This window comes from Sorex araneus, chromosome 2 (genome assembly GCF_027595985.1).
Source record: "Sorex araneus isolate mSorAra2 chromosome 2, mSorAra2.pri, whole genome shotgun sequence".
In the NCBI taxonomy this organism is placed as follows: domain Eukaryota; kingdom Metazoa; phylum Chordata; class Mammalia; order Eulipotyphla; family Soricidae; genus Sorex; species Sorex araneus.
Genome location: NC_073303.1, coordinates 115,159,887 through 115,183,872, shown reverse-complemented (window position 1 = coordinate 115,183,872; position 23,986 = coordinate 115,159,887). Strand labels below are relative to the sequence as shown.

General features: G+C 34.0%; 1 protein-coding gene across 2 annotated transcripts in view; it reads right to left on the bottom strand.

Moving 5' to 3' along the window:
* The window catches only part of CSMD3 (CUB and Sushi multiple domains 3), a 1,180,343-nt gene that overhangs the window by 301,583 nt on the left and 854,774 nt on the right, over window positions 1-23,986 (bottom strand). For both annotated transcript variants that reach the window (XM_004607658.2, XM_055125482.1), the window contains 3 exons: window positions 16,512-16,703; window positions 13,234-13,360; window positions 10,391-10,593 (listed from right to left, as the gene is read on the bottom strand). In XM_004607658.2, the coding sequence (XP_004607715.2) occupies window positions 10,391-10,593; window positions 13,234-13,360; window positions 16,512-16,703 (522 nt within the window). The remainder of the gene's footprint in view (window positions 1-10,390; window positions 10,594-13,233; window positions 13,361-16,511; window positions 16,704-23,986) is intronic.

Genomic DNA, 23,986 nt, shown 5'->3' with positions numbered 1-23,986 from the left:
AAAAAAAAAAAGAATTGCAATTGTTGCAAACCACAACACCAAATCAGAGAGAGAGAACAAAAGGGAATACCCTGCCACAGTGGCAGTGTGGGGAGGGGGGGAGACAGGACTGGGGAGGCGGGGAGGGATGTTGGGGTTTACTGGTGGTGGAGAATGGGCACTGGTGAAGGGATGGTTTATCAAACTTTGTAAGGGAGAAACATGAGCACAAAAATGTATAAATCTGTACTGCACCCTCACGTTGACTCACTAATTAAAAATAAACTAATAATGAAAAAAATAAAATAAAGTGATATTACAGTGAAAAAAAATAAAATTGTAATATACAAAAAAAAAAAAATAAAATAAAATACATATAAGTTGTCCACTGTCCTTTACTGCCCCCAAACTTGACATTGGTATAATCATGTTCATACTAAGATCTTAAAAATTAAATATAGTTGTGGGTTAGTATATGGCCCAGATTCTGTCTCCAGTGGCACATAAGCAGTTGGTGAAGTATATATCTAGGAGTGGTCTTCAGATTGACTGAGCACTGCATAAGAGTCCCTTTCCCACAAAATATCATGTCAAACATCCTTAGATAGAAGAATTTTGCTATCTACTCTTACAAAGTTCAGTTCTTTTGCATTTTTTTGGCAATATGTCAGTAGTCTTTAACAAGGTCATTGTCCAAATTTGCTATTCACGTAGTCTTTTATTCTTCCCTTCCAGTTTTATTGCCTTATAGTTCTGTATTGACTGAAAAAATGACACTATACTCTCCAATTCACTATCTATAAGGAAATCATGTAGGGTGATGGAAATACTTAATATGAGAGGAAATTTCATCCAGGGTGAACTCAATCAGAAAGTGTTTGAAATGCAGATGGCAACCGGGAGGTTCATTTCACCCTGGAGAATTTTGCCCTTGTTGAGCCCTTGCTTTGTACAAGATCCATCAATTTTATAAAGAATGTTCAACATCATTATTAGGCCTACACTCTGCCAGCTACACAGTAAGTGGCTATCTTTAGAATTTCATTATGCTCCTAAGGATATACCTAATGATATGGCAAGTCAGGTTAAAAAGGATGGCAGCATGACAGAGACATTGCCATCAACTTAAGAGGGAAACACAGCTGCTTAAATGTATGGTTTACAGAAGCAAACGCCTGACAGTGCTGTGATATATTCTTAAGAATACAAAAATATTAATTTCCTTAACAATCATTTATTCACCACATAATTGTTTTTTGGCTACTATGAAACAACTAGTGTGCTTGGTATTGCAAGTGTATACTAACAAGTGATAATAGCTCTTTGTCATCATTGATTCTTATGCTCCAAAATTAGGACAAATGTGAAGTTAAAATTGCTAATTAAAATTATAAAATATATTTTTTCAAAACAGTATGGTGCTGATGGCACAAAATTATATACTATGAAAGCATACACATCAGTGATTCTATAAACATAAATATAAATATTTAATTTATAAGACATAGAAGTTTGTAATATGAAATAGGATTCTTATATTTGCAGAATTGATGTGCAAAACAAAGCAAGAACATAAAATGATTTTGCATATTTTCTGACAGTATAATTTGACCTGATTAAGAGATATTTCTATTTAATTAAATTCATTTAACATTTTCTAAGTACTAAGTCCCAGATGCTGGGCCTAATTCTAGAGATACAAATGCCGAAAGGATTATATGCTATGATTTTAAAGGAAAAATATCTGCAAAAGTAGTAATAGATGTGTATACCTGTTTAATATTTTAAGACCAGGGCACTTAAATTTGGCAAATCTATTTTGGTTCCAAAGGATTCAACATCTGGCCTCCCATATGCAAAGTAAGGACTCTATCACTAAGCTATGTGTGATAGATATTGGAGACTTTTGCCATCTAAAATTAAAATGGCAATAAGTAAACTATCTAGTTATAAGCAATGCCAATCATTAGATTAAAACAAATAATGGCTAGTTAATATTACATTGATAACATTATTAAGTATTATACAAAAAATTAAAATGTTCTAAAAATTGAAAATTCCACTTAACTGTGCATAAACATATTGATATGAATAATCTAAATATAAAATATAGGCAAAATAATTATTTGCGGTATAGACCTACATTTTTCACTTGATTTTTTTCCCATCATTAAACATCTCTCACTATTTCTTCTAAGAAATTTTTTCAGTAGAATTTTAGTTCTATTGGTTTTGCTAAAGTTAGTTTTCAAATATTTTAAATTGTAGGCATGTTTAATTGAACCTCCAGAGGCCATCCTACTTTAAATTGAAAAACTTTTAGACTTTCAGGTGCTGACATATCTGGCAAGTTTAGGATTCTTTAAAATAGAGAAAAATATATTTCATTTGAGGTTTTTACATAAAGCAATGTTTAATATTTCAGCTCATTAATTTTATAGGGACAATTGTCACTTATTTTAAGAATACCTCTTTGACAAGGATCTTTATAATATATTGCATTTTTATAATAAAAATGTGTCAAAACATCTTAAGTTATGATTTTAAATATTCTTTCAAAACCATATTGTTATTTTACTGGTATTCCTTCCTATTTAAAATGTAAATTTAATCCTATTAACAGTAGCAATTGAGAACATCTTTCTTCCATAAGTATCCACGCAAATGCCTAACAGTAATTTCAATTTTGATTTTGTGTGGTGTTTGAACTTCCAAATTTAAATGATGTGGAATGGCTTACTAGAAAAACATTATTTATAAGATATTCATATCAAATATTTATCTTGGACACACCAAATATCAAGACTAGGAAAATTATCAGTGGAAAAGTGATTTATAGTAATGAAAGAGTATATTGAGAATATACAACACCTAAAATGTATATAACTAGATTCTTATCTACATATATATCTAAAGCAAACGGAATAGAAGACAGAAAACATATATAGACAAATGAACAATCAGCTCAGCGATCTTCTTTCATTAATTGATTTTTAAAAGTAAATTTTAAAAAAGTATATAGAAAACCAGAAACAAAATAGAATGTTTCAAATATAATACTTTAAATATGTTTCTACCTACAAGTCTATATTGTATTCACAGAACACTAAACCCGCAAATACTACTTATAGAAATCCACATGCAGGCTGGAGCCATAGTACAGCAGAAAGGGTATGAGTCTTGCATGTATCAGACCCAGGTTAGATCCTTGGTATCCTATATAGTCCCTGAGCACCACCAAGAGTAATTCTCAAATACAGAGCCAGGAGTGGAGTCATCCCTATTACTGAGTGTGACCAAAGAAAGAAAGCAAAAAAAAAAAATCTATATGCTAGGTCATATATTATCTAGTAAATTACTTTATAACATTAATATGGCATGTTTGAGTTAAATTTACAATACCGGGTGTTTCATCTTGGGCACATAAAGCTTCAAAACTATACATTAATATTTTGAAATAAAAGCAAAATTTTAAATGTACAAAAGTGAAATAATTGAGGAAATTGGTGCTGATCATTTAACACAAGTGATATACCTGATGACAAACTAGATTTACTAACTTACTGGTTGGTGGGCGGCTTTGTGCCATAGCCGGAAGTGCTTAGAGGGCTATTCCTGGCATGGGTTCAATGGTTACTGCTGGTGGTGCTGGGGGGACTATCTGATGTCAGAGATGTCACCAGGATTAGCCCCAATGTGCAAGGCTCGTGCCTTAATCTGTTTGATTTTAGTTACCTTCATTTAAATTTTAAAGACATTTGTTGCTAATTAAATGGCGTATTGAAAATTTCTTAAATACAGAAGAGAACTTAGAATATAAAGGGATAAAATTAGTTCAGAGTTTGATTATATTTAAAAACGCTAAGAAGTATATTTTCTGACTTTCATACAGTGAACTATACTATCTTTTTCAATATTTATATTCTTATTTTACTTTTAAATGTTTTTTGCGATTTCTATACATTTTATTTTCATAAAGTAGTTCATAATAGTTCATTGCAGATAATATTCAAACACCCAACCAGCAACCATCTTCCCACCACAATCAGAGGGAAGTGTGTGAAGATTGTTGTATTTTATTCTGGGGCCATTTAAACTCATATATAAGAGAATATAAGCAAGTATGTTAAAACCAAACACATGCACTTAAAGCATGTGTGCTGCTTTAAGTACATCAGTGGGGTAGAGTACAAAAGCTCTCGAGGTCATGAATGCGGCTGCTACTCCAGGAAATAATACATCACTCTTTTCTAAGAGCTTTATTTTATAGTCTCTGGATCTTGGCCATTGATGAGATTACATGGCACGGGGGCAGTTTGTGGGTGTGACTGCCAAGCTACTGGAAAACTGGGATATGGGTGGAGAAGGCCCAGTCCAGATCTGAGCAAACTTGGAGATCTTAGTCAGGGGTCCCATATACCTGGGGCTCCTCTGCCAGTTCCTTCATGCCTGAGACTTGTCTGAGCATGTGAGAGTGTCCTGGAGCATGGTTGTGGCTGGGTTCGGGAGGTTTTTGGCTGTTGGGGTTCTGCTTGGGGTGGGCCCTCCAAGGGGTCTCAGTGAAGACAGCCTGTTGTGGGGGCAGGAGATTCTGCCCAATGATATTACTCTTGTCTTGTATAATTTTCTGATTTGTGATTTTTGAGATAAGCACACTTGTAGTACTAGCCAATGTATTTTAGCATATCATGTTTATTAATAGTATTATTACTACTATTTTAATTTTATTGAGATACTAGTGAGTCGGCTTCTACTTCACTTATATTATGAACAATTATGAAAATCTAGCTGTAAATTCCATTCCAACAATTTATCAACTTAAAATTTGTAACCAAAATATTGTTATGCAAAGTAAGCTAATAATTATTTAAAAGACTTCCTTTTATATGGGAGAAATTTTTGCTTTACACACCCCTTGAAAAGAGTTCATACCCAAGTCACATAAAGCATTCATAATTCAAGAACTGAAAACAAAACAATTACATCTGGGAGAAGACCTTTTACAAAAAGTGAGGTGGAGGAGTAAAACCATTTCTCCAAAAAAAAGAAATGGTAGGAAATGCATACCTAAAGAAATGACCAGCCAGCATCATGGTTATCAAAGAAATAAATGCAAATCATAATGAGAAGGAAATTCGACCGTGGACCAGCAATGACCTTTATGAAAGAGGCCAGAAACAATAAGCATTGCCGAGGACAGGATATGAACTAAGAAACTCACTCACTGTTGGAAGGAATGAAAACTTCTCAAGTCTCTAAGGAAAAAACAGTTTACAGATTTCTCAAAAAATTAAATTTAAAACTCTCATATCTAGCAATTTAACTCAAGTGAAAAGTGGAAACCTATACACAGGACACAAAAGCAGGAAGTCAAAATGATTGTTGCCCCTTTATGTTCACTGTATTATTTACAACAGTCAAGCCAATAAACTTTACTAGCAAAAGATGCATAGATAAGGACGTTGTGTTCTCTCTCTGTCTCTCTCTCTGTCTCTGTCTCTCTCTGTGCTTGTGTGTGTGACAGCCTATGACTAACAAATATAAGAAAAGATGGAATCTTGCCTTTCTTTTTTTTTTTAATCTTTTTTTTTAATTTTTTATTGAGTCACCATGTGGAAAGTTACAAAGTTTTCAGGTTTAAATCTCAGTTATACAATGCTCGAATACCCATCCCTTCACCAGTGCTCATATTCCACCACCAAGAATCCCAGTATAGCTCCACCCCGCCCCCTCACACCCCTAACCACCCCACGCCCCTACCCCCCCCCACTTGTCTTTCACTGCAACAAAAATATAACTGGAGGGTGTTATGCTAAGCAAAATAAGATGGACTAAAAAGAAACACCAAATGATTTCACCTACTAGTAATGTATAAAGAATGCAAAAGAATAGACAATGATCAATTGAAACAAACTCTGACTCTCTAACAGAACTGTTTACTTCAGGGGGGTGTAAGGGAACAATATATATTTATTTGGAGATATTAGATCCTTGATTTCAACAGTATCAATTACAGGCCTGGGATACTGGTCCTTGGTAGTATTGTGGTGTTATATTATTTATTGCACATCAGAATCTAAAAATATCCACATGCCTGCAAACTAACATTACCTCAATCAGAAAATCAAATTCCACTGCTGCCCTACATGTCAATTGTAAGGCAACATTATGGGTAATTATTGCTGACAAAATAAATTGTTGTGGTTCACATTATATTCTGTGGCTCTGTAGAATATTTTCTCAGCATCTGTTTCCATGCATGTTTCAAAAAAATGCATATTTGTTCCATAAAAGTACTGCCCAATAGATTCATGTATTCTTGAAACCATGGCACAGACTATCACTTGCTATGTAAAAATCAACTTATAAGGCACCAGCATCAAATGCTTCCCAGACTGACGTTCCAAACCAGAATGGGGTTTAATTGTTCACAACTGAACATATTTTATTTTATCATCAAGTGCCCAGTATAAGCTATCCTTGAAAGGAAACGTTTTCTTGAAAGGAAAGTGCGAATTGCCTCTCCTCTGGAAAGATGAGGGTATACTGCTAAACTACAATACTTCCTTTTAAATTTAACTAGGTATAATACTATAATACTTACTGAGAACATTTCTCACACACACGTTAATGATATTAAATACGAAATAGATCTCTAACAAATGTACCTGGGTTATTTTAACAGACCTACTAATATGATATCTTGTTAAACTTATAAAATATAGGAAAAATACCAAATAGAATGTGAGAATAACAGGCATAACTCAGGATTGTCATAGGCAAATTGGGACATTAAAACCATTTTAACATGGTTTAGTTCTACGACAATTCAGATGGGGGGGTGATAATGTTGTCTGAGAATTAATCAAGTATCCTTTCTAATTAAGAAGATATCATTTGATCTGAGATCTTGACATGATTAAGAATTTATAGATTTTAGAATGTGGACACAATTTAAAATTTAAAGAGTATTTCTATCCCAGGGAAAAGTTTCCCAAAGATATGCAAGTGAAAGGACACAGAAATTCAGGGCAGTATGGCCAGATAACACAAAGCATGCAAATGTGAAGCTGGAAGGTGGTTTGGTGTAAAAGGTGGGGATTTTAAAGGTAATTTCCCAAAGTCTTACATTTAAGACAGAATTGATATTGAAGAATTTTAAAGAGAGGAGTGCTGTTCAATTTGTATTTGAAAAATACCAGTGAGGTGGAAACATGAAGAAAAGTTTAGCTGGAGGGATAAGGAAGTGACTGGCTATAACATCCCTGCAAATGATAAGAAAGAGAATGAGGACAAAAGCAGAGGCTGTGTGAGTTGCTTTAGGTTTGAAAAGCATCACTCACATGTGCCTAAGGAATCCATTTCCTTGAGAAATTTCAACAGTGTAACTACAGGTCTGGGTATTTTGTATTACCCAGCAGGGGTAGATTCTTAACAGAGAGGTCAAAGAGTTGAAGGGCATGGAAAATGCTTTGTCAAAATGAACTGTTCTGTGGGCAAATGACAGCATGAAACCCAAAGATGTCCTCCCTGGTGAACGAAAGTGGGACAAGACAAGCAGATTACAAATTTAAGCAGGGGATAGAGAGGCTGGCTGCTGAGAACCAAAGGCAGTGCGCAGGACAGCATGAGGTGGCAATGTCAGACTTAAGTAGCTCTGATTAAGCAAAAGTGCCTGGCAGAATGTAAGACCAAGAGGCAAAATAACAGACTTCACAAAAGAATGAATAGATCATGAAATAGAAGTCGTGAAGCTGCTGAGCGTAGCCTAACAATGATCACGACGTTCCTATGTGACCTATATTTCAGTTAAATTCACTTTGCACCAAGTTCAGTAAATGAGTCATTTTCATTGGTTGCCATTTGTTACTCAAGACGGTTGTGTTGCTGTTGCCAAACTTGTTCCTTTTTGATACTTAACAGTCAACATACCAGAGCAATTTGTTCAAGAAATAAATCAGCATAATGGTGATGGAGAGGAGAGTGGACATTATTTAAAAAAAAAAGTCTGATCATACTCCACTAAAATGAAAATACATCCTGATTTGGCTGTAACGGTCCAGGAGGCTTATTTATGCCTATTGTCCAGCTCAAGTTTTAATAGTGTTATTTTAGTCTCTAAAATTCTCTTAGAGTTAGATAATAAATTATAAGAGCACCACAACTGGAATCTTTGTTCTTTAGAGATGAATGGAGATGCAAAAGTACACATGATATATTTGGAGAAGAAAGTCACACAGTTAGGACATATTTTGAATAAATGAGATGACAAACTGCCCTATTCACCTTTATGAGAATAAAATTATAATTATTTCCTAGAGTAGGGTCCCCAAAGTATTATACAAAGAGAGGTCGGGAAATATTTTATGAAGATAAGACTTAGTGTTGAAGAGAAGGATGAGAAAGACATAAGGAAAAGGGGAGCAGCTGGGCCAAAGAGAAAGATCGAGGGTCTGGAGCACATTTTTCGTGCCCAGCAGGAGACCCAGGTTCAATCCCTGACACCATATATGGTTCCTAAACCCTGCCAGCGTTGACCTCAAGCACTGAGTTGGGACTTTCAGGTTTCAAGGTTTCGAGAGAAAAACCAAAACCTAAGCCATAACAATCTCAGCTGCCTGTTTGTGGAAACATTTGCCAGAATGAAAGAGAAAATGATTTGTAAAAGCGTTTTGGATTGAAATCATTCAATTCATGGAGGCATGAACAGAAACAGATGGTACTATGCTAAGTAGCGGCAGGACAGAATGATCTCTCTCATACGTGGGACACAAAGGAACACAGCAGCAACACATGGCTGAAGGAAACAGAATGCAAGAATTGGGCTACATGGGGCTGGAGTGATAGCACAGCGGGTAGGGCATTTGCCTTGCACACGGCTGACCCGGTTCGATTCCCAGCATCCCATATGGTCCCCTGAGCTCGGCCAGGGGTAATTCCTGAGTGAAGAGCCAGGAGTGACCCCTGAGCATCGCTGGGTGTGACCCAAAAAGCAAAAAAGAAAAAAAGAATTGGGCTACAGTTCTGAGTTTATCAATGTGAGGGCCACTGGGCACCGTAAGACATTGGTGGAGGGAAGCCGACACTAGTAGGGGGTGCATGGTTGGAATGATGCTATTAGGAAATGAACAATAAGTAACAGCCCTTTCATGAAAATGGAGGAAGTAAACTTAATTTTTTTCTATTTTGTCCAGCATATGCTTATATGCAACCAGATAAAGATAGCATATTAACAGTAATCACTCTTAAACCTTTACAATACATTAAAAACAGAGTGTCCAGGTCCTTTTACATATTTGGATTTGAATAGCAGCTCCAGGAAGCTACTAGTAGTTTTCCCTTGGGGGAAAAAAAATGGACTCACTTTCTGAATCTCATTATAGTTATTTGGGGATGGCACAACACACCTTCCATGAACTTGATTTATACAATGCAAAATAATTCAATTATGTTTGTCAGTTGTGTCAGATTCCATAAGCAAAATGTCCGCCAAGTTGTTTGAATTCCACTGCTCAGTTATTTTCCTACAGCAGTGTATTTTGTGAGCAGCCATTTCAAAAGTATCTCATGCTTTTTCCATTACTCCTTTGCAAATTGTAATTATAATCTGATTCAGAGGAAGCTATCAGGTGCCCCAAATCGGCAGCAATTAAGGAGCAAGGACTCTAATTCAGGAAACTGCTCAGCATTCTTTCCTGGGTTTGTCTTAGAAATCTGGATAGGTCACTGGGACTATTTTTTTTCTAAGTTCATACAATTAGAACCTCCACCAAATAATTTTCTCAAAGAGATAATATGTGTAGTGAATAAAAGTTAAAACAGGAAAATTAATATTTTTGTTTTCACCCATTTTCTCCAGCCACTAAACCAAAATCTCTCTTACAGAGCAGCCTGTATTTAGCCTCTTTTCAGTGCCATAAAAAGAAAACAAAAACAGACCATTAACACTTACACAGTGTAATTGCTTACACTGAAAGTAGAACTAAAATATTTTCTAAAATATGTAATTAAGGTTGCAAACAGATGAAAACTTATTAAAATCACAATGTAGCTTATTTAAAATGAAAAGCATTCACTTATCTATTAAAAACACCTTTTGTACATTTGTAACTTTATAGTAAGTAAAAACTATTGAATGTAATTATTTTATTTAATCAAATTAATTAATTAATCAATTAACATTATTTTTAAGGAAAATTCACTTCATAATGGGAAATTCTCTTCACAATTAGGGATTGATCCTTTAAAAATTATCACTTTTTTCAAATATAGTCTGTCTGACCAAACATAGATGAACAAATTAAACAAAAAATAAGTATGTTTAAAATTTTAAAACCAACTGAAAATTTGAGCAGTGACTATAACAAAGCTACTTGATAGCATTTTACACTTAAGTAATGAAACAACTTACTTGAAAACTGAATTGCAAATCCAGATTTACTGATATAAAAATCTGTATCAAACTGGATGGTTACAATGTTGAGGGTGCTATGAATTCCTTCAGGAATAAGTGATCCACTGATTTCCTTTAAGAGCATCTCATTTTCTGGTGGACCATCCCAAACTCGAAGTATATCATGTGATGCTTCCGTATCAAAAGCAAGAAACTGAAGGCTGTAGGAGAACCATAAACTCTGATTACTTTAAACATATATTTAGGTTAACTAAAGAATTAATAAAGGTGTTTCTTTGTTATATGTATATACACATCTATTCTGACAATTAAAAATGTTTTATAAAGCATAATATTCAAACAATGATTGTGTGTGTGTGTGTGTGTGTGTGTGTGTGTGTGTGTGTGTGTTTAGAGAGCAGGGGGTGCAGGTGGCAGGTGGTTGTTGGCCACAGCCTGTGAAACTCACTGTTTACAGCTTATTCCAGCTCCTGGATTACTTTCGGAATATAGTTTGCTGGGTATCAAACCTGGGCCATCTGTGTGCAAAGCAAGTGTCCTACCCACTGTACTATTGATCCAACCCCTGCTTTTTTTTTCCTAAAAAGTATTATCTGAAAAGTGATTATACCAAATCTGCTTGATAGTATTTTACACAATAAAATAACTTAATTGAAAACTGACTTGCCATTCCACATTTACTGATATAACTATATTTATTGTATTTTATCACTTTTGCAGATGATAGAAATGTAAGGTATAAATTCTTTTCAGTGTTCATAAGTTTTAGCTCTGACAACATAGTATTGCATATGTGTCAGGTAATGTACTACTATTTTCTTTGTTGAATGTCATAATTATTCAGTAAAAAGACAATTTTGTCTCAATTTAACAAAAATAACAAGTTTAAGCTTAATAAAATTGCACAAAAGGTGGTAAAGTCATGCATTAAAATCTTTATCTATGTATATGACTCCATAAAATATATGCAACTGCATATGGCTATAAATGTATATTGACACCTATGCATATATTTTTATAATAATTAAGGTATACTCTATGAATGAAAGAACAATTCACATTCTAAATCCAATAAATACATTTGTTCACTTAAGTAATTAAAATTTAAAAAAATCATGAGCATATGAATGTGTACAGAATATAAAAAATAAAAAGTTCTGCTTTTATTCACAAAATCACACCAGCAATGTAGGGTACAGTAAAACTTCCTTATCTTGAAAAACACTGTCTACACCCTATCTCCCAAAGTCACTGTCACTGTCACTGTCATTCCGTTGATCACTGATTTGCTCTGCGGGCCCAGTAACTTCTCCATTTATCCTAGCCCTGAGATTTTAGCAGCCTCCTTTCACTTGTCCTTCCCAATGGTGCCACATTAGAGGCTCTACAGGGTCAGGGGAATTAGACCCATCACTGTTACTGTATTTGGCATATGACTATGCCACAGGGAGCTTGCCAGACTCTCCCATGTGGGCAGTAAACTCTCCCAAAGTAAAGCATCAAAATGTTTCCATTTAAAACCTATTTTGCTTTATAATCAAAATCATAGTCAAGAAAACTAGTACATGATACTATTTGATATTGTTAGTGCCAAATATTAACAAACAAATCATAACATAAGTTGAACTCTGTGAATATTTGATATTTGATATATGGAGTCACATTAATTACTTATAAGTTAATATCAATATTCTTTTGTTTTAAAGAATAGAATTCCATTGTATGTCTCTTTTCAAGTTTACTAACTATAGATTTTCATATAAAAAGAGTGCTATAATAAAGAGAAAAAGGCTGAAGATTCATTCTGTACAGTCTAGTTTGACTATTGCAAAGCAATGTACTAATTCATAGCATATTCAACAGCTCATGGAGTGTACTTTCAACATGGGACTTGCAGGATAATAATTGAAGTTTTGCAGAACTTCCCTCACTACTTAGTAGTCTGTAAAGTCTCATTTAAATAAAGAATAACATTTTGGATTAAAAACATTGTTGAGCAGTCATAAAGCTCTTGAGAGCTCATACATCACAGTAAATTTGTTCACAAATTAATCCATTCTCAGCCACAAGCACAATAGTTAAAGGAGTGCTGAGAGCTTGGGTTAGCTTTCGAAAAGCCACTTGTGTTGATCTGAAATAATGACAGGCCATGGCTCTGTCATCATTTTAGGGGGGTGAAGGGAAGAACTGTGAGTCACAAAACTAAATTCTGCAGGAAAAAGAAACAGATGAAATAACAAAGAAAAAAGCTTCCAAGATCATGCTAAAATCTAGGAAAGACAGGATATTATTATTCAGCCCTTGTATACTTAATTTTCTAAATGTTTGTGATGTTGAGCCTGTATAGTAATTTGAGGCAGCCAAGTATTATTATTGTTATATTATCATTATTATTATTATTATTTTCATTACCACTATTATTTGTGTGTGCTGGGGATAAACCTAGGGGCATACACCAGTGAATTAGGCACTCTAATACTGACCCACTTACCTGAAATTTGGCTACTAATAGCAAAACAATACCACACACTGTTGCCATCCTCATAATCTTATAAAGTAGCAGAAAGTTCACAAAATGAAAGAAAAAGTTTGCTCCTCTCAGTTTTCTTATGAAGATGATGATTTCTCTCTAGAGATTCTGTGAGCTATTGCTCTGGGCCACAAATCAAAGAAGGGTGTATATGAATACCTTTTATCATACCCTGAACAGATGGAAACCAAGATTTTCCTGCTCAAGATTTAAGATACCATAACATCTTAATGTTGATTGACATTGCATATTGGATCACGTCAGGAAATCCAGATTCCCTCCCGGATTTGAGAAAATGAAATTTATTTACCTGACAATGTTTCCTGGATCTACCTCAATCATCCACATGCAACGGAGGTTATTGTCATATGGAAAGGGGTAACCGGGAGATAAGATTCTTCCTGAAGATTCTCCTTTAAAACGACCTCCACATTCAGCTGATAAAAGTGTTCAGAAAAAGTCACAGTGTAAGTTCAGTCTCTTCAAAACCGATCTATAAACTACTTAAGTGTTCCTCTTAAGGAATTTAAGGGTGGGGTTCAGACCTCTTGTATGCATTTGAAATTAATGTATTAATTGAAACTAGAATACATTTTACAAGAATGCAGTGGTGTCAAGTTACAGTACCAAAAACAAATGAAAATTAAAAAAGAAAACAACTAATTAGGGAATCAAAGAGGGGGCACATTAAAAAAAAAAAAAACTCTGGGTTTAGGCCTCTAAAATTTTTAATGTATTGTTAAATAATAACTATGTAAACAGAGGCAACAGATGGTGAGCTGCTTGCTGCTTGTTGGTTTCAAGCAGAATAATTCATCATCTTGCTACCCCACCTCTGAGAAAAACTAATCTTTACTGTGATCCCTTAGGCCTTCTAAATTTCATTGTCCTTTTATTTCCCCTTTAAATCACTCTAAACTCTCCCTTTTAACCTCCCAAAGTCAAAGTGGCCTGGCATATTTATTGAATTTCTTATTTCAGTTCAATCTAGTTTGGTTTTGATTTAACACGGCCTCCAATTTTTATCAAATTTATAGGACTAAAAATGTAAGTATCATAACACAATATAATTAGAATTTTAGCTTCAGGGGATTACTTCTCCATTTTCATATGACTTAATATCTGAGGATACCTGGAGTGGCTTTATTTTGTTAAGCAGAAAGTTTAGAAAGAATTCTTTCAAGAAGAGAGAAAAATTTGACACTAAAGAATTTCAGTTAGTACACTTTTCAGCATGTCTAAACCCTAAACAGGGGGACTGTTGTGTAAAATCACTTTATCACTGTGTCACTGTCATCCCGTTGCTCATCAATTTGCTCGAGTGGGCACGTCTCCATTGTGGGACTTGTTGTTACTGTTTTTGTTATATCGAATACTCGACGGATAGTTTGCCATGCTCTGCCGTGCGGGCAGGATACTCTCGGTAGCTTGCCAGGCTCTCTGAGAGGGGCGGAGGAGTCAAACCCAGGTCAGCCACATGCAAGGCAAATGCCCTACCCTTTGTGCTAACAAACCTTATTTCCTGTTATGAATATCATCACAATACATTGTCCTCAATTATTCTTGAAATTTTTCCTGATTATATGTTATTTTTAAAAGAGTTTACCCTCTCATGAAATCTTGAGCAGTATAGTTTACTGAACTTTAGCTTGGGACTTTTATATATAGAAAATGCATTGATTTGTAGCAAAAATTCTTACAATCGTCTTCATATTCAGGTTAAATGTCCTTTCAGGGGACTGGAGCGATAATACAGAGGGTAGGGCGCTTGCCTTGCACGGGGCCGACCTGGGTTCGATTCCCAGCATCCCATTTGGTCCCCTGAGCACCGCCAGGGGTAATTCCTGAGTGCAGAGCCAGTAGTGACCCCTGTGCATCGCCAGGTATGACCCAAAAGGCAAAAAAATAAAAATAAAAATAAATGACAAATGTTCTTTCATTTGTATATTTTTTTAAAAAAAGTCTTCAGCTTTGTTAAATATATCAGAAAATGAGTTTTAATGTTTTTGTTTATAATTTTTATATTAAGGTTAACATGGCTTGTCCATATTTATAAGTTTATAGTTTTATGCTATTGCAATCAACAATGGTTTTCTGAATAGATTTTGTATTTGAATTAAAGAATATAACTTCAGAAAGAATAAAAGAGTTGCTACATTTCTTTTCTTAAAAATAGGCCAACTGGCTGATGGTCTTATTTCAGAATCCCAACTTTGCTAAATTTGATTATTTTAGATATAATCGTATTACCTGAATAAAATAAAAATGGCATCTGAAAGGAAAGGAGTGAAAATTTTGATTTGATTAAAAACATGTTTGATTTCTAGGTGAATCAATTATTTTAATATATCTATAGAAGTTTTTTGGCATCAAAACTCGTGCAATTAATTGCCACACCTCTAGTAACAAAAATTTTATTTTTTAAAATCACTATTATAAAAAATTTTGCATAGACCCCTTTGTTGAACCTTAAAAAATGATTCAAAAATTTAGAATATTCAAAGGGATCATACTTTCTACATTAAATATGATCTATTTTAGATGATCACTTATAATTACAAAAACTTTTTAAATGTTTAAACTACATTATACACATAGACCCAAATATAAAATATTTTTGTGCCTCTATAAAAGACATAAAGGTATATTAATTGCTAAAGAATCACTGCATATTTGCTTCTAGCTGAATAATTGGTGTTCTGTTAATATGCTGTCATCTTTTGCACTACTACTCCAATCCTACCTATATGAGCTTTGGAGCAGAACAGGAAAAAAATGGAAGTTTAATTAGCATTTTTTCCTCCACCCTCCTAACTACAATAGAAGTAATTTATTGATTAGTCTATAATAAAATAATATAGTATTTCAAGTATTCAAAGAAGAGAGAAAATTATCATTTTTAAGTTTCACTGAAACACATGAGAATTGGTTAATATGCTGTACCACATACAAATAAAAAAGGATACACATGCTCCCATGTGTTTTAAAAATTGTACATGTAATGGAAGAGTAAAATTATTATTATTATTATTATTATTATTATTATTATTATTATTTTGGCTACAGCTAGTGGTGTTCACTATGTAATCCTAGCAGTGCTCAGGGGGCCTTATGGGGTACCTGGGATTACATCTGGGTTAGCTGGGTTATCTGCATGGAAGGCAAGTACCTCACCCACTGTACTATCCCTCCAGCCCCAACTGAAATTATTCATGAAAGTTCACTGTGTTTTAGCAATCTAAATGCCAGAATGTGCACCTTAAGACAAATGTGGGCAAGGTGATTCAATAAATATGTGTAATTTGAAGCCAACATTTATAGGTAATGAGTTGAATTTTATATTGATAAGACAAATAAATAACTTCATGCAAATCCAACAGCATAAAAATATGAATGCACTGTTAAGACTGTGGAAATTGCCTGGCCACTTTCCATTCATCTCCTTCTGACACATTTGAGTGGAAAGTTTAGTAATGCAATGATTCCGGGTGTAAATTGGGTTTGAATGGCCGGATGATTCGAAAAGGAAACTATATTTTCTTAATACTCATAAGAAGGTCTTCGGGAAACTCTGGAAAAGCAGCCTACCGATACAGGAGGGCAGGGGGTAGTCCCACGCCCTCCTCTCCCCTGTCATGCACTTCAGAAGGCTACTGCCATGGAGGGTGTAGCCCGGGTTGCATCCGTAAATGATAGTGCTGCCAGCAAAGTGGCCTTGGTCGCTGATCTTGTATCCGAATTGTGGGATGCCAGGGTCCTCACAGTGTGACAGTTCAAAACCTGCAAAAGAAAATAAATATATTGCAGGGAAAATTTGACAGGAAGATTTTAATATTTTCAGTTTTATTTCTTTATTTTCTTGAATCACCCTTAGATGCACAATTACTAAGTTGCTCATGATTAGGTTTCAACCATGCAGTGTTCCAAAACCAGTGTACATTTCCAGTAATGGAAGTTCCTAGTTTCTCTACTCTACACCCAGTCGGTCTCTACCAAAGGCACTTTCTCTCTCTCACTCTTTCTCTCTCTCTCTCTGCGTCTCTGTCTCTGTCTCTCTGTCTCTCTCTCTCTTTCCCCCTTTGGGAATTTACAGTACAAGTACTAAAAAGTTATCATGCATATTCCTTCACCTCTTTTCAGCATTCAATTCTTGTCAGAGTGATGGCTTCCAACTACCATTGTTATGGTGGTCCCTTATCTATCCTAATTGCCCTCTCCCCGCAGCTTATGGCAAGCTCCCACCACGGACCAATCCTTCTTACCTATTAAAATTTACAGCACATAATTGCCATAAGTGTTTTATTGTTTGTGTCTAAAATTAAAATGGCTATATGTTTCAAATGTCACAATGATAACCCATTACCTATATGTTATAACATTCTTGTTATAGTGATAATCCACTTTCCTACTTTAAGTTCTTTATAGTTAAAATATTTGGATGAGAATGAAATAATAAAATGATTTAAAATTCAGACAGACAAAATATTGGAAGCCATGAGTGCTTATGTAACAAATATGTCAGCTGCAAAGATAAACAGAATTTTTTAATAGAAGAAAGTGAAATAATCTCATCAAAATATAAGTATAGTATTACTAGCTAATATCACATAGGTCCACGTGCAGTATTTTTAAAATTTTATATACTGCCTTCTCCAGAAATGAATGGCTTTCAAATACTTTCTCAGAGTAAAATAGACAAAAGCGGACACTTCCCTACAATGTTATCATTCTCGATAAGAAAATATTTAAATGCTATTGCAGTTGGTGCTTTCTCTATGAATTTTGCTAGAAATCTGGTACTCTGGTCTTAGAGTGGTCTTTGTGAAGTGTAGGATAACATAGCCTCAATAGTTTAGGTTTATTGGGTTACTCCCATTACAGTGCTCCTATTCCTCTTTGTTTATTTGTAGCTTCTTTCTTAGTGTTCTGTTGACTTGTAAATAATGTTTTTCTCTTCTCCTTGAGTCCTTTGCATAGTTTATTCAGAGCAAGTCCTTTTTGTATGGACACAGGAAGACTTAACAAATGTTATGCTTTTGTAACCTGGGAGTCATTTGACTCTACATGATATTTTCCTCCAGGACATCTGTTCTCTTGACCTAAGCCTCAGCTGTCCTTACTTCCTAGCACCCCTAAAGCACGGTCCTGACGTGGGACAAGAAGGACCCAGGGCAAGCGGTGAGTTGTGTGCTACCCTGGCATGGAGATGGGCCTGGCCAAAGTGCCTAATGCTTAACTATAAGTTAAGAGCTTGATCATGGACAAATGCTGTCATGATCCAAACAGTGATACTAGATTTGGACCCTGCTAGGGTGAGGAATGATTAATCTGGCCTGAGTGCTGTGGTCTGAGCCTGTGGCAAGATGTTGCCAGGAGAGCTGCCTTGCAAGCCTCAATGTATCCCTTGCTATGTCCATACAAAAATAACTAGTATTAAGATGTTAATAAGTTCCTGGACTAAGGAAAAGAAAAAAACCTTAAGAGTGAGGAAGGGCTTTGGAGTGCCCTGCCCTCAGGAAGGGCTTTCTTATGTTAATTTGGCTACCTGGCTGGTTGGCCTAGAGGGCAAGGTGAGAGAGACAAGTAGGAGGAGAGAGAGAAGCCAGGGAGAGGCAGCAGTTGAGCAGTAGATCCAGAGAGAGGCCGGAGCTGGGAGTGCGGGAGATGAGAAAGATGAAAGATTGAATAAACGGTAACTAATCAGCAACCAGCTTGGTCCTCATTCTTCCTTCGCCTGTCCTTGACCACCGGCCGTCCCGATCCAGTCCCCACACTGCGGTTCCAGAGCACCGGACGCGGGCGGTGAGACAGAGCCGCCCAGAGAGCCCTCGAGTGCACTCACCCCTCGGCGAGCTTTAGTTTTTTACAGTGAAGTTTATTTATTACTTTAGGTGTAGTGAGAAAATTTCAGAGTGATTTCAATCCTAAAGAAGTTTTAGGATTACATTTCAAGATCAAGGGAGGATAAGATTTAGAACGTTACAGAGATCCTAGATTGTAAAAATAATAGGAGCCATAAGAGGCAAATTTGAGCCTTTAAGCAACATATTAACATTCCAATGTTTAAATGAAAACCTAAGATCCCGTCTGCCAAATCTCAAAAAAACAAAGCTTTTTCTGCTTTGCATCTCATTGCTAGAGGTATAAGGACTAGATCAGAGAAGGTATGTAAGTATAAAAACAGACTTATTATCATTATTATTACTGATGCCCTCAGATATCATTATGATTCTATTATGTAAATAATAACTAAGTGGCTTGGATTCCAAAGATTTTGTGTTCATATTCAGGACTCAAACTTAATAAAAATATAATAAGGACAAATAAAATATAATTAAGACAGCACTAAAATTTTAATGAATTATAATAATTCACTTCTAAGATACAAAAATAACTAGAAAAATGTGCAATTTAAAACAAACATGACACTAGGAATCAAAATCTGAGCTATGAAACTGTTCTGTCTTTTATTTTTAAAAAATGCACCATTTTAAGAAAAATCATGAATGAAAGAAATCTTTGATTTCAAGACAAATAATGTAGGAGAAATTTAAACTTTTGCGTACCTTGAATAATGATAATGAAAAGGGATTTGCATCTTGTTCATAGCATAGATCTTTAGTAAAATGAAGCTAGATTTAAAGTGGAAATTCAGTTTAAATACTGAAAGCACAAGGGAAATGAAAGCAAAACTGTATTTTTCACTGCTATCAAATTACTCATTTCCATCACTGATTTTCAGAGCAACCTTAATGTACCTAGTATGACCTAAGTACTTATACAACATTTAGAACTGAATTTATGCAACAAAGGGACTCCTCCTAATATTTGAAAGCGATCATAATCGGCATTTTTGTGTTTACTTGTAAGGTTACTTTGCACTTTTTAATTCAATTGTAATGTTTGTATTGCAATATTTGTAGCTTTCCTTTGTTTTCCTATTGGTTTTAATTAATTTCTCCCTCTTTTCCAAAATTGCCTTTCCAGCACAAATCTTGGCACATAGCAGATGTTCAATAATGTCCTGAGTATATACAAAATCTAGAGGTAATTATTTCTAGGAGATATTAAAAAAAAAAAACTAAAATTTTTGATGACTAATGGAATTTTTGAGACAACTGCAAAAAACATCCTGGGGGAAATTCGGGTGTGTATCAATTTGTGACAGTCCCATTTGGTGAAAATATGTTAAAATAAAGCAAATGCAAACAACTTCAGAGGCAGATCATATAAGTGATTAGAAGTTCTTAACTACAAGCAACCTGGTCCAAGCAAGTCAGCTTTTCAAATACAGAATTAGAAACAACAAAAGAAGCAACTTTAGTTTCCAGGACAGATTATTTGGCATGGCTATGCATACTTAATAGAGCATTTGAAGTGTCCCTGTTCAAAATGACAAGTTCCCATTCTTTCCTCCAGACATGATATTCACTTTATCATCCAAAATGCATCCAATTTGGAGTTTTACCATGTATCATTTTTCAAAATAAAAATGGAAATCAAGCTCTTTTCAAGGTTTATTACCAAACTCATCTTTCCTTAATTTAAATGTTCTTTAAATGTAGTTGGCAATAGCTGGTGATGAGGTAAAATGGAAACAGTTTTTGTACATTACGGAAATTTATGATATTCTGCATTGTAAATTAAAATACACATGGACAATAGTATATAAGCTACAAGGCACAACATAATTTAGTCTAATTTGGTGGAATTATTGTTGCTTTCATAAATATTCAGAACTGTCTTATCTTTGCAGAAACATTCAGCTGCCAGTCTTTTTATTGAAAAACTCAAGTACTTGAAACTTACAATTCAATAAAGATGCATAGACAAACCACATTTACTATAAGTATTCACCATTCCTTGTGAAATCTGATATTCTAAATTTATTTATTTATTTTATTTTTGGGTCACACCTGGTGTTGCTCAGGGGTTACTCCTGGCTCTGCACTCTGGAATCACCCCTGGGAATGCTCGGGGGACCATATGGGATGCTGGGAATCGAACCCAGGTCAGCCACGTGCAAGGCAAACGCCCTACCCACTGTGCTATCACTCCAGCCCAAAATCTGATATTCCAATGGAATAACATGATGATTAAAGATTTCTAGCACAGATGAACTGTAAATCCTCATTACTTAAATTTTGTAGACATGTTAAATAACTAAGAGATCTAATCTCTTTTTTTTGCTACATGGATGTTTTCTTTAAGGATTTCTAAGTAAATATTGTTTAAAACCTCCAAAGGGTGCAAAAGATAAAAGAGCCAACTGTGCATTTAATTCTATCAGGTTTTTGAGTCATATTGTTTCAGATTAATGTTATTTCATATTAGTTTTAAAGTTAACAATTATATTAACTGATCCATTTTCACACTAATATTTCCTGTTGACTGCTTAAATTTGAGTATTTTCCCAAATTATTTCTGATCTTTCCTTAATAAGTGCAAGAAAATATTGTTAAGCAATTTTTTGTTTTTTTCTATATATTTATGAAAATATCTTTTTCAAGTATTTATACATTTTCTAAATTATTAAAATATTTAAATCTTTCGAGTTTGGAGTCCAGATAGATAATACAGTGGGTAAGATACATACCTTGCAAACTGCTGACCCAGATTTGATATCCAGCACCCCATCTAATTACCCTGAGCCCACCAGGATTAATCCTTGAGCACAAAGCTAGGAATAATCCCTGAGCACAACTGAATATGTTCAAAAACAAAACAATATTTGGAGGCTTTATTACCACACACTGTGCTTTTATCTTTATAATGCAGTACACGCTCTTATTTTTCTATGTGATTTTTCATTTAATTTCTCTATGCTATTCCATTTGAGGCAACCTACAAAGTTGATAATTTTCCAGGTTACAGGATTTATATTATTTCCAATTGTTCATTGCTACAAAAATATGAATTTTTATTGATTTGCATTTCTTTGGGGCCACACTTTGAGAATCTCAGAGTTTATTCCAAGCTCTGCATTCTGGGGTCACACCTGGTGGTGCTTAGGAGACCATGTTTGGTACTAGGGATAAAACTCAGACTGGATAAGTGACAGGCAACTTCTTTAAGCCCTGATATCAACTGTCTACCCAGACCCCCAAAGATTATAACTCTATATCTCCTTCAGCCCATGAGAAAATATCTCCGTAGGGCTTTATACAACTATAAAACTATAAAATTAATTTTGTATAAAACTATAAAATTAATTTTGTTCTCAATGTTCATCAAACTCCACAAACATGCAGCTTAATTTCTGCTTCGGTCAACAGATAAATACTTGAATATATACTTGAGTATACTTGAATAAATCCTTGAATAATGGTATAATTTCTATTAATTGCTTCTATGTAAAATTGTGTCTTCCAAACAGGATGATATCATATCTTGTAAAAAAATTGTATAGAAAAAATAAGGTATGCAGTTTAGAAATATTTCTGAAAACTCACTTTTTGAAATAAGGAGTATTTTCAATGTCTTTAAAACAAGGAGGCCCTGGCATGCTTTATTTTTCTAAAATGCATTTAAATATAAATGTTCATCATTAAATATTCTGAAATAATATTTTTAGGAATCAATTATAAAAGGTGTTAATTTCATGTTCTATAAGAACTTTTAAATTGCTAACTAAAAAGGAAATGTATTGCTAATGTGGCAATTGAGAAAGTATGTTAACTAAATATACTAGAGAAATATCCTTTTTTTAGTACAAATCTGTAGCTTTACTAAAGCTTTATTTTAATTGATATTTAATTGACATACATTATGTTCATTTGCAGAACATCATGATTTAGTGTTTGCGTAGACTATGAAATATTCAGCAAAATAACATTTAATTACTGGGCACTAACATATATAGAGTATTTATTTGTGATGAGCACTTTAAGATATAATATCTTAATGTAATATTTATAACACATTTTTTAATCTAGTACCTGAAATATAAATTACATTCCCAGTACTTACTGTATAGTTGAAAGTTTGTAAAGTTTTACCACCCGCACCCATTTCAAGTGACAAATAATGAAACCATTCAATCAGAATATAAATCACTACAGAATTATTTAATGCACTTAATGTTACTTAAAAATAATCTTAAGAATTATACAGAACAATGACTGAAATGCAAGCATGAAAGTTTGTAAGTCTATAACTGTACCTCACGGTGATTCATTAATAAAAAATTTTTTTAAAAAGGATTATACATAACATTAAGTAATTAGGTTGCATATAAGCATAAGCATTAAGAATAATCTCCTAGAATGCTTTAAAATTAAGTAAAATGAATAAATCAGAATGTCAAATTTGCCACACTAAAATTAACAAGTATAAAATAAATGATGACTGCATATGCAAACTATATAATTCTTTTTTATTTAGACATAATGATTATCAAATTGGAAATACAGAGTAAAAAATAAGTTGATGAATAATTTTACTTCCCTTTTTCCTCTCCCATCAAGCTCATCAATCAAAATCAAAGATTTACTTCTTACTAATCAAACCATATTAAATAAGTCAGAATTTCAAACTACATCTTTGAACAAAAATTGAAAGACAAATTTTAGGGTTTTGAGTTTATAGAAACTAAAATTTTAAACATTTAAATTCTAAGAATAAAGTTGTTTATAAAATATTTTTGCTTACTAAATTTTAATCTGTTGGACATGAAACTATAGGTAACATCATCAAATTGCTAATTTATGTTTTATACATCAAATGTTTCTATAAAAATTTGGAAAAGTGAGATTTAGTTTTTCTCAAATATTATTTTCAACCATCATTCATTTGTTTTCATTCCCAAAACACAATAATATCTAGAAATTATATACATATATCTATACATATGTATATCTATAAATGCAGTTCTACCTGATTTCAACAAATTAATACCTAAAAATTATTAAATTTATTTCATCAAAATTGCATGTTTTACATTCTTCAAATTATCATTTAATAATTATACTACATTAACTGTTACTAATTTTATGAACAGCAGAATATCATTTTATCTTAATGTTTTAATTTCCATCTAGCATTATTTGTTTGACTTAGAGTTT